Here is a 12,574-nt window from a genome sequence, read left to right on the forward strand (position 1 = left end):
GCTTCTCTTGTTGCGGAGCATGGGCTCTAGGTGCGCGGGCTTCAGTAGTTGTGGCTCACGGGCTCTAGAGCGCAGGCTCAGTAGTTGTGGCATGTGGGCTCTAGAGAGCAGGCTCAGTAGTTGTGGCACTCGGGCTTAGCTGCTCCGTGGCATGTGGGATCTTCCCGGACCAGGGCTCGAACCCGTGTCCCCTGCATTAGCAGGCGGATTCTTAACCACTGCGCCACCAGGGAAGCCCTCAAATACTTATTAGGTGCTTACTATTGCCAAGCACTAAGCTACCAGATACATTCCACCGAGGAAAATAAGAGAAGTAAGTTTGTACCATAACATGAAGATCTGAGTTACATAAATGAAGAAGTTTGTTAACTATCTGGGTTATTAAGCTAAAAGGAAAAAAAGAAAGTGCTGACAAGAAGGGCCATGGACCTGCTTCTCTAAAGATTTTAAAAACAGGATATTCATCTCTCTGGGATGATTTATAGGTAAAGCCAAGATGGAAGGTAAGGGAATAGAACTGATAAACTGCAGTCAATTAAATGTTTGGCAACAATGAAGAATGAATTTTGCTAGATTTGTGGCCAAAATTGGGGAGAAGGCTGGGGGTCGGGTGGGAAAGAGCTAGAGAAAAGCAAACAAGAGATAAATACCTAAATTATAAAACAATCTTTAATGAGAACATGGAGTTTAAGATTGATCAAAACTAGTAATAAAAAAAAATTAGGAAAATGAATTGAGACATAAAGCATATTTATCAATCAGCATGAATGGTTATTAATAAAGATTATTTCTTCAACAGCTCTTTAAAACTGCATTGACCCCACATACTAACACCAATCCATCCCTCACCATACCTGTGCTACCTCATGGAGTTTAAAGATATCCCACACCAGTAAATGCTTTAAAAACACCAGCCAATCATTGTTAATAGTAGTAACTGTATACTGTGGCTGCCTCACTAGACTGGAGCTCCCTGCGGGCAGAGATCAGGGCCGCCCTGGCCTTGGTGGCTAAGTACACAGCACCTGGCACGTAGTAGGGACTTAGGTTACTCAAACATGTAATGAACACCTATTTGAATAACATGTGATACACTTAACTCACACACACTGCCCTCTTCAACCAGTCATTTCAGCAATTCAGTCTTTTGAGGGTCTGAAATCCTCTGGATAGCTGATAAAAGTCCTGGATTCTTTCCCCAGAAAATATGCACCCAGTCTCAGGCAAAGCTCATGAAGTCCAAGTTAAGAACCACTACTCGAAGTGGGCACCAGAACTGAAGACAGCGCTCTGCCTGGGGTTCAGAGTTCGGCCGAGCTAGTTTACGATGAGAACCCGTCAACTGAACTGCTCAGAAAATTAATCGAGGTCTCTCCACCTGTATACGCACAGGAGATTCTTCTGAAATGTAAACGTAAGACTTCACATCTGTGGCCCTCCTTTCCTCCAGCAGCCACCTCAGCGATGTTCTGTTCCGAACTTCTGCACGGCTCTCCTCTGTGGTCAGGCACTCCTGCCCCCTGGTGTACTCAAGGCCATACTCACATCTAGTTTCTTCCCAGAAGGTGGGTTGGAAACCCCGCTTCTACCCCCCCCCCCCCCCACAGAGCGCCATATTTCAGTGTGGTGCGTCCAGGCTTCCAGAGTCACTTTGAACCCTCCTCCATCTTGATGTCAGTCACCATGCTTGAATTTTGCCAACTAGGTTTTTCGTTCAGTCACTCATATAAGTCATGAACAAGACTGAAGAGAAACTATATTTTTAAATACTCTCTTTAAAATAAATTCCGAAAGTGATGTAGATTTGAAAACCAGCAAAATACTGGCCAGATGCATTTATATCCAAGACATACAGGTCTTAGAAAAGCATTTTCATGTCCTAAAACTATATTAACTGTACAAGTCACAGTTAATTTCATCTCCATGTTCACAAATTATTTACCATGCCTTCATGTAGCTAACATTCAACTTTGAATCCTGCAAAAAGCAAGATCATAACATGGCTTGTTAAAATACCTATTTCTATTTCAAAAGTCCCTGAGGAGTAAGAAAGCTCAACAAAAAGAGAAATGGGGGAGGGGAAGCAGGGAGGTAAGAGGGAACTCAATTATATCACGGTGAGGACACCAACCAACCAAGGACCCACAGGAGTGAATTTTATTAGGATCCTTAAATCACCCTGCTTTCACTTGCCCACAGAGTGCAAGGTTTCCGGCGCTTCTGTTCTAAACTAATACCAATTTAGACTTCAAATTCCAACGCCTTACGTGGCGCTCTCTTTTATCAGATGCCCAATATATATTTAAGGTTATTAAAACACTAAAATAGTAATCCCCGGACCTTTGTGTTTGAGATATTAAATTAAATTTCTAAATCAATCAAGCAATTCATGTCAAAGGTACCCAAGAGTTTACATTCTCATGGTTATCAGTTTAAGAGACTGTTAAGACTTAATTTGGTCCTTCAAAATCAATTAGAACTAAGAATAAAGGTTCTCTCAAGTGTGAGCACTAGAGATTTCATAATGCTTTTAACTTGCACAATCAAGTCCATGTTCAGTTGTGATTTATTCAAATAAACAAGTACAATCCACTCATGGACAGTATTAAAGTTATTAATATTAACCCTCTCTTCCAGACCCTAAGCTAAGGAAACTGTTGTACCTTTTTGACTTCATAATCACAGGTAGAGATGGCTATTTCTCATTTTGTGATAAAGTTGCTGATACTTGTACTTGAAAACCATGTTAATTAGCATACAGATCCTGCTGTGCTGCCACCCTGAAATTTTTGTTACTCTTTGGGAGCTGCACTACTACCAGGTCAAAAACCAAGACTTCACCCCAAACTACACAACAATCAGAGGCCAAGTCAACCAGCATTTAGACATCCTAACTCTCCCCAGGCTTCAGTGATTCACTGCTTATGACCCAGGAGGAAAGTTTCCCTACAGTCCCTGTACAGCCAGCTCCTGACCACCTTTTCCAACCCCACTTCGTCTTCCCACCTGGCAACGCTCAGCCGCCCCAGTCCCTTCCGTTGCCCACATGCCAAGTTCCTTCCCGCCTCACCATCCCGGCCTCGGCCAGTGCTGCAGGGCCTCTCCTGGAGTCTCCTCGAAGACCGCGGTCACCGCATCCCCTTGAGCAGGAGTGAGTAGCAGTCTAGCAAGATCCTGCACACCATGCTTCGATGGTTCCCAAGTACAGTCTGCACAACTCTGGGGGTCCCTTGAGACTTTTTCAGGGGGCTCACAAGTCAAAACTATTTCCATAATACCATATATTATTTGCCTTTTCCACTATGTTCACATATGCACGAATGGTGCTAAACCAGTGGCGCGTAAAACTGCTAGACTGGTGCCCCTTAGCACAAAGCAAGACAGTGGTCACAAACTGTAGAGGACAGTCATTGTATTCTTCACCACCGTGCACTCACAGCAAAAAAGGAAAAAAAAAGCCAAGCCATTTTTACTTAACAATGTCCTTGAGGAAGCGGTAAAAATTATTAATTTTATTAAATCTTGACCTTTAAATACATGTCTTTTTGATGTTCTGCAGACAAAGTGGGATGTATGCATAAAGCATGGCTGCTACCCACTGAAGTGTGACACTGTCTGCGAGAAAAGCACTTGTGCAACTGTTTGGGAAGTGGTCTGAAACAGACACTTTTATCATGGAACACCATTTTTACTTGTAAGAATGACCAACAAACTATCATTGTTTCAGATGTGGGTATCTGGCAGACATCTTCTTGGAAATGAAAGAAATGAGACTCGTTTTAAGTAAAACTGGTAGCATTTTGCCAACAATCAAATTCGAACTCTCAAGAGGAAGTAGAATTCTGCATCACTCAGGGTGAACTTAACAGCTTCCCAATATTTAGATTTTTCTGAGATTGATGGTGATATTAAAAAATGTCATTTAAAGAAATATCTGTATATTGAAATGCGTCAATATGTGGAAGGATCTGCATAACAGTGAACCAATATTTTCCAAATGACCAACGTACGATGTTCCCAAATCAGGTATGGGTAGCAGATCCATTCAGAGTGCAAACAAACCAACAGAGTTCAGTGTAATAGAGTAAAAAAAACTTCATCCACGTGAGTTTAGATGCTCCAACTAACTTCTAACAAACTACCACTTATGGAGTCTTGGTTCGATGGTGTCAAATACCCACAATTACCTGAAAAAGTAGTATTAAAATGCTCCTTCCTTTCCCAGGTATGTATCTGTGCAGGCTCATATACTTTATTAAAGTAACATATTACAATGGAATGAATTCAGAAGCACATATGAGAATTCAGCTGTTTTTTAAACCAGGTATTGAAGATACTTGCAAAACTGTAAAACACCATCAAAATGCCAGTTGCTTTTTTTTCTTTGGCAGAAATTGATAAGCCAGTCCTAAAATTCATATGAAAATACAAGGGACTCAGAATAATCAAACAATCTTAAAAAAGAATTAAGTTAGGGGGCTCACACTTCCGTATTTTGAAACTTACCATAAAACAACAGTAATCTAGACAGTGTGATACAGGCACAAGGACCATATAGATCAAAGGAACAGAGTCCAGAAGTAAACCCGTACATTTATGGTCACATGGTTTTTGACAAGGATGTCAAGACAATTCAGTGAGGAAAGAATAGTCTTTTAACAAAAGGTGCTGGGACAACTTGATATCTACATATGAAAGAATCAAGTTGTACTCCTATCTCCCAACACATACAAAATTTAACTCTGAATAGATCATAGACCCAAATATAAGAAATAAAAGTATAAAACATTTAGAAGAAAACATAGTGGTAAATCTACATAGCAATGGTTTCTTAAATATGACACCAAAAGTACAAGTGACAAAAGAAAAAATAAATTGGACTTTGTCAAAATTTAAAATTTTTGGTTCCAAGGCCACCATCAAGAAAGTGAAAAGACAACCCAAAGAATGGAAGAAATTATTTGCAAATAGTATATGATACTTCACACCCAGAAGGACGGCTGGTACAAGAAAAACAGATGAGCTAATTAATTATTAGAGAAATGCAAATCAAAACTACAATGAGGTACCACTTCACACAGGTCAGAATGGCTATTATTAAAAAGTCTACAAATAACAAATGTTGGAGAGGGTGTGGAGAAAAGGGAACCCTCCTACACTGTTGGTGGGAATGTAAGTTGGTGCAGCCACTATGGAGAACAGTATGGAGATTCCTTAAAAAACTAAAAATAGAACTACTGTGTGACCCTGCAATCCCACTCCTGGACATACATCTGGAAAAGACGAAAATTCTAATTTGAAAAGATACATGCACCCCTATGTACACAGCAGCACTATTTACAATAGCCAAGACATGGAAACAACCTAAACGTCCATCGACAGATAAATGGATAAAGAAGATGCGATACATATATACAATGGAATATTACTCAGCCATAAAAAAGAATGAAATGATATTATTTGCAGCAACATGGATGGACCAAGAGATTATCAAACTAAGTGAATTTAAGCCAGACAGAAAGACAAATACTCTATATCACTTATATGTGGAATCTAAAATATGACACAAATGAACTTTTTTACGAAGCAGAAACCGACTCACAGACATACAAAACAAACTTATGGTCACCAAAGGGGAAAGGAGGTGGGGGGAGGGATAAATTAGGAGTTTGGGATTAGCAGATACAAACTATTATATATAAAATAAACAACAAGGTCCCACTGCGTAGCACAGGGAACTATATTCAATACACTATAATAAACCACAATCAAAAAGAATATGAATATATATATATATCAGAATCACTTTCCTGTACACCAGAAACTAACACAACACTGTAAGTCAACTGTATTATATGTCAATAAAAAAATAAATAAAAAATAATAAAAATTAAATAAAAAGACAGATAACAAGTGTTGGTGAGGATGTGGAAAAATTGAAACCAACTTCAACTGTTGGTCGGAATGTAAAATGGTTGGAAAACAGTCTGACAGTTCTTCAAAATATTAAACATAAAATTACAATACGACCCAGCAATTACACTCCTAGGAGTATACCTAAAAGAAGCGAAAACATGTCTACACAAAAATCACACACACAAAATATGAAATATGAATGCTCAGAACAGCATTACTTCTAATAGCTCAAATGTAGAAACAGCCTGCATGTCCATTAATTGACAAATGTATGAACAGAACGTGGTATATTCAAATAATGCAATATTATTTGGCAACCAAAAGGAATGAATTACTGATACATGCTACAACATGGATGAACCTTGAAAATATTTGTTAAATGATAAATGCCAGGCACAAAATACCATGTATACGTGATTCCATTTATATGAAATGTCCAGAATAGGTAAATTCATATAAACAGAAAGTAGATCAGTGGATGACAGGGGCTGAGGTGAGGAGAGGATGGGAAGTGACTGACTGCTAATGAGTACAAAGTTTCTTTTTGGGGAGATGAAGGTAAGTAGGGATCGATATAACCCACATGGACATCAAAGTAACATCTGATATAACAAAAAAGAAGCAGACTCACAGATATACAGAACTAACGGTTAGCAGTAGGGAGAGGCAATACAGGGGTAGGGGACTAAGCCGTACAAACTTTTATGTACAAAATAAGCTACAAGGATATATTGTACAACACGGGCAATACAGCCAATGTTTTATAGTAACTATAAATAGAGTATAACCTTTAAAAATTGTTAATTACTTTGTTGTACACCTGTAACTTATATAAACATTGTACGTCAGCTATACTTAAAAAAAAAGTCTAAAAAATTACATTAAGCACTGGGAAGTCATAATCACAAATGCAAGCTCTGATTATTCTCTTGTACAAAAACAATGTATGACACTGAAAAAAAAGTTAATTTCAAGCTTCAACACAAGGTGGTCACTACAGGACTATCCCCTCCCACAGGTACACAACTTTTTACTTTAAAAATTTTCAATGCAATGTGTTAGAAAAGGATAGGATAATTAAAAAATATACAGTAAATCAGAATACAATTGGACTATATTATACCAGAAACAAATTTAATGACATCTTTCCCTCTGAAGTATCCAAATCAAAGGATGCATGTTCTTTACTACCTAAAATATTCTGACAAGGTAGGTAATAATTTGAGTTACTATTACTGAATTGCCTTTTACCAAACCACAGAATTGTTTCATTTCCTCTCTTAAGATCTTTCACATTCTTGTGATTCCCTCCTGCTTGTTAACCCCTGAGGCTTATTATATATGACAGTCTTTTGATGATGGTCTAATGGTAAACTCGATTATCAAAGCTCTCTGTAGAACATTCCAGTGAAAAAGGTGCCAGATTTTATTTGAAGATAATTAAATGACACTATAGCTTTAATTCAATTAAGTTTAGTTACCTCCTATCATGGGACTACTCGTTTGTGTTAGAAACAATAGATGTTAGGGAGCTGGTACATTTGGCCACCACTAAAACAATTACTACAAAGCACTCCCTGAAAGCCGGCCTGCGTTACAGGTGACGTGTCCTTAAAAGCTTAACATTGTAAATAACAGGAAAAGTACTTCAGGGGAAAAAAAAAAAAAAAAGAGTTGTATAAATTACCTGAGAATTATATTTTCCTCACTGGTAGTTTTATCAATGTTTTTTAAAAATACAAAATTTGAATGCCAAGTAGTAAAACAATCATTGCACTTGCTAGTTTTATCTGAAGGCAAACTTTTAAAATAAACTTACAAGTATTTTACTAGTCAAACTGGCATGAGATATTTAACCAAAAGAACATTCTAGGAAAGGTGTGCTTTCTAGCTTAGCCTTTTCCCACCCCCAGTCAATATGACACAACAGCTTAGTATCACAAAGTAACACAACCTAGAAAAGAAACACAGATACTCAAATTTCTCTAGTATAGCACCACTCGCAAGCAAGCGTGTCAGTAAACTCGTAAGTCTGAATACTGAATAATTCTCTGAAGGGTAGCGACTACATGGAATCAGGGAGTTATCTCCTTTTTTGATGCTGGCAAAACAAAAGAGCCCACAACTACAAAATGTCCTGGTTCATAACAAAGGTAAACAATTGTAAAATCAAATGCAAAGACTGGGAATAATTTAACCTCTGCAAAATACATTTCACTTTAATCACCACATATGAAAATGAATACGGAGAAAATGGCGTAGGATATAGCAATATGATATATTGAAGGCACAGAAAATAGGGACTGAACTTACTCTGTATGCCACTGGAGGCTAATTTAGCACAGTATTTTATTTTATTTATTTATTTATTTTTTTTAATTTTAATTTTTTTAAAAAATAAATTTATTTATTTATTTATTTAGTTTTGGCTGTGTTGGGTCTCCGTTTCTGTGCGAGGGCTTTCTCTAGTTGCGGCGAGCAGAGGCCACTCTTCATCGCGGTGCGCGGGCCTCTCACTGTCGCGGCCTCTCTTGTTGCGGAGCACAGGCTCCAGACGCGCAGGCTCAGTAGTTGTGGCTCACGGGCCCAGTTGTTCCGCGGCATGTGGGACCTTCCCAGACCAGGGCTCGAACCCGTGTCCCCTGCATTGGCAGGCAGACTCTCAACCACTGCGCCACCAGGGAAGCCCCAGCACAGTATTTTATTAACAGCAGTTTAAAATAAACGTGAAGTGAAGGCAAAGGGGTGACGTGTCACATCTGGGTCTTTAGGAGGCTGACGACTAGAAGGCAGGTGAGACAGAATGGGTTTCAACTGGACATAAGGAACTTCTTTAGCAAAACAGCTAGACTCGCTTACTGAAGACTGGATCACCAGCTCCAGAATTTCAAGGGGTCAATAAGTCGGGATCTTTGGGGCATTCTCTCAGTTGAGACCAGGTAGCCCAGGTACAGGTCACCTGTAACTTGATTATTCAGAGACTGCTACGTTTAATTAGTGGGCGCTCTGTATCTGATTAGATAGAACTCACTCAAGAGCCAGGATATGTTATAGTCCCACACTTCAAAATGCAGAGAAGCAAAGGGCTCCGTGGTTCAGACTGCCAATCAAGGTGGGATGCCGGCTTCCATACGGGCATTCGGGACGGTCAGGGACTTCAAAAGCCTCCAGCTGAGGCACGGTTCTTTCATGGCTGCAGCTGTTAAGGCTGTCACCTGTTCTTCCCCCACACGATTTGGCATTGCACCCTACAGGAGTCACCCCCCATCTCTACACAAGCGTCTCTCAGCCTCTGATCTTGACTCCCCCCTACACCCCCCAGCCCTTTGACGGAGAGAGATGATAAAAGGATGAGTAAGCACGCTGTAGCTAGTCTTGGGCAAAGAGCACAGACCTTGGCACCGGCCGTGGAAAATGGGGGTGAAGAAGCAGAACAGAAAGCGAGCGAGCTCGGGGAGTCCGTCCAATGAGCAGCCGGCAGTTACAAGCTTTCCTCCTCCTGCAATCACCAGAGACTCCAAACCTGCTTTCACACACCCCACCCCCGCCCCACTGTGGTCAAGCACACATTCTCCTGAGGCTCATTTACTTCTTAAAAACAATACGAAAAGATAAAGGTAATTTCTCCAGGCTGCCCGTTGTCAAAGACCATAAAGGCTCACCCTGAAGCATGGCTAAGTCCAACGGTTCTCTTTTCTCACTCGTCTTCTAGCACCCCGTCCATCCATCCCCACTCAACCCCAGACCACCTCCGTTCGGCAAAAAAGCGACTGCCACCAACAGTTGCAAATATATGTCAACCTTTTTCGAGGGGGAAAAAAAAACTTTTTAATTACTTCAACAGCCTGGTTACAAGTACCTGACCTTATTTTTTTCCCAAAGAAAAATAGGACACCGAGAGATCAGAAATTGCTCTTTCTGTGCCCTCCTACTTCGGCCGCTGGCAGCATCTAAGGGGCTTCCGAAGAGGATTCTTCCGAGTTTCTTCCGTAGAAAACTTGCCCTCACTAGCCAAACGTCCTTTAGGTCCCTGGTTTTCTTTAAAATGCTGAACTTCACAGACAGAAAAACCCCAAGTGCTATTTCCTTTGTTAAAATCCCACGGACTTTAATTTGGAGTGGAAAGGCTAGCAACGATCACGACAGCTCGCCGCGGGGAGGTGCAGAGGGACAGGTGCGACTCCTGCCTGTGGGCGCCCCGCGGCAGTCGGCCGAGAGGCAGACCCCGCACCGCCTCCCCGGCACCGGACCAACCTGAGCTCCCCGTCCGCCCGCGGCCTCCCAGACACTTCCCGCCGCGCCCGGGCCGCCCGCCGCCGCCCCGCGGGCCCGGCCGCGCCGCCGCCTCCCCTCAAGATGGAGGTGGCGGCGGCGGCGGGCGGCTGGTTACGAAACGCGCGGCCGCCACATGGCCGCGCCGGCCCCAAACTTGGCCGGGCCCGCCGCGTCCCGGCGCCCAGGCGAGGCCGGGCCCGGACGCGAGGAGGCCGCGCGGCGCCCGCCACTCACCCACAGACCGGTAGCCCAGGATCGCGATCTTCCGGGACTTGGACTGCGGCATCTTAGCGGCCTCCTCAGCCCCGGGCCAACCACATCAACCGTGGCGGCGGCGGCTCCTGTGCTGCGATCGGTGGCGGCCGCGCCGGGGCACAGCGGCATCCAGGGGCGGGGCGGGCGGGCGCGGCTGCCTCTGCTCCTCGCTCGCGCGCCCAACCGCCCGGAACCGCCGCGCGGCCCCGCCCCCAAACACGCCCACGTGACCGCGCGCCGCCGCAGGGCCCCCCTACAGAGGCTCGCGTCAGCGTCGTCCTCCCGCTGCGGCGGCCGCCCTCGCCCCCGAAACGCACGAGGTTGCGTCGGGCGGTGTTTCACTTTAAACGGAAAAAGAGAGGACGCCGAGATGCCCCTGTAAAAGTCACAACTGAAACTCGCTGCGTCATGACCCTCCCACCGGCTTCCGCCGCTTTTTAATTACGCCAATTCTCTCCGAGCGCCGATTGGGCAGTTCTAACCCGCCCGCACGATGACGCGACGGAAACTCCTTCTCCCATTGGGGGCGGTGGAGGGGAGGAGCCAGAGGCGGGGCTGCTTGCCCGGGAGCTAAAAATAAATTCGGACTGGGACCGCGCGGTTGGGCACCAGTGAGATTTGAAGCTTCGAACTTCGTAAGGGTCGGTGGCTGACGGGAGGGGCGGATAGAAGCTAGCTCCCCAGTGATTGGTTAGGTCGGGGTGAGGAGGCGGGGCAAGATGTGGAAGATGCGGTGATTGGTGGGACGCTGAGCGGTTCGTGGACTCGCGCCCGCTGAGCCTTTAAAAGGCGCGAGGCGCGTGGCGGTTGCTCGTTGGGCTGTTGGTTGGGTAGTACGTTACTCGTGTGTGTGGTTTTTTAAAAAACTCTTTGCTATATTAGCGTTAGTAAGTCTGGGTTTGAGTCTGCAGGTGATGACTAAGTATCATCCATGGGTGAAGGACCGTGGGAAGAATGGAATATGCGTTAATTCAAAATGTTATGCATTTCATTGAGCCCAGTTCTGGTCTCAGCCCTGGGATTTGCGGATCCCGCACACCTCACGGGAAATAAATAGCGCAAGTCGACACATCTTTAACTGTCAACACCTGCGTGGCTAATTAAGTAGGCAAACGTAAACACCAGCCGTTGTTGGTTGAGAACTCTCCAGAACCATCCTTCGGGGAGGGCGGGATTTAAGACTTTTGCGCCTGCGCTCTGGTGTGGGTTGACCTCTCCGGTAATGGGACGCTGCTGTATTTCCCACAAAAGGCGCACCTACAACCCCTTTTTCCAGTGGTGCTGGTGAAGGGCCCTGGGGGTGGCACCAATGTTGGGGTACGAGAAGGGACGCCAGCCCGGGAGGCCTGGGTCCTGCAAAAAGAAGGTGAAAGCCGGGCCCGAGAAAAGAGGAGGCGATCGGAGCTTTCCGTCATGGTAGGTATTCTTGTCCATGGCGGTTGCCAAAGAAGCAGATACCCACTGATTCTACCGATGTCCCCTGTTGTCCTCGGGCTGTTTGGCAGCGTTGTCCTGCGTGGCTGAGTGGGACCACCGCTCTCTCGTCCTGGCCTCTCCCAGTGAGCACAGAGGAGGAGCCCCCAGGAAGCTGAGCGGCAGGATAGGATTCCTGGTATGAAGATTTAGAGGTGACAGTCTCGTACAGAGGCCTTGTTGAGTTAGAACACTAGCGTTACGGCAGAATCCTTCCACGATCCCGCTGAAGTACTCAACAGGAGAGGGGGCGTGCACATATTCATGTCCTGGGGGGTCTACAGATTGAAGCACCAGGCCACCAGCTGGAAGTGAGAAATGCCTTTAAAGTTGTATTTTATCTTGATGGATTTTTGCATTTCTACTCTGTAATTTGTTGAAATATTTAAAAAAATTCAGGTCAAATGTATAATTTTTATCCTGTGAATTTGGATGCACCTACTGCAGTATCTTGAACTGATGGTACTAGACTGTCTAGTGCGTTGTGAAATCAGCTTAGTGGGCGTTTTTTGTCATTTTAAATAGAAGAACAATAAAAAAGAGTACCTTGCATAGTAAGGGTGAGTATTGTTTCATGACATTTCTGTTTATAGTATTTATAGTTATGCTATATATGTGTATTGTATACTGAGTTCCATTGTAAAATGTATTTCTT

At 43.7% G+C, this 12,574-nt stretch overlaps 1 protein-coding gene across 2 annotated transcripts in view; it reads right to left on the minus strand.

The window, feature by feature from the left end:
• The window catches only part of RHEB (Ras homolog, mTORC1 binding), a 46,621-nt gene extending 35,845 nt beyond the window's left edge, over positions 1-10,776 (minus strand). Inside the window, exon 1 of one of the 2 annotated variants that reach the window (XM_082399014.1) lies at positions 10,426-10,776. In XM_082399014.1, the coding sequence (XP_082255140.1) occupies positions 10,426-10,575 (150 nt within the window). In that variant the 5' untranslated portion in view covers positions 10,576-10,776. The remainder of the gene's footprint in view (positions 1-10,425) is intronic. The other variant, XM_082399013.1, reaches the window with a different exon arrangement.
• Positions 10,777-12,574: the final 1,798 nt, after the last annotated feature.

The sequence above is a fragment of the Balaenoptera borealis genome (genome assembly GCF_965194805.1).
Source record: "Balaenoptera borealis genome assembly, chromosome: 7".
NCBI lineage: Eukaryota > Metazoa > Chordata > Mammalia > Artiodactyla > Balaenopteridae > Balaenoptera > Balaenoptera borealis.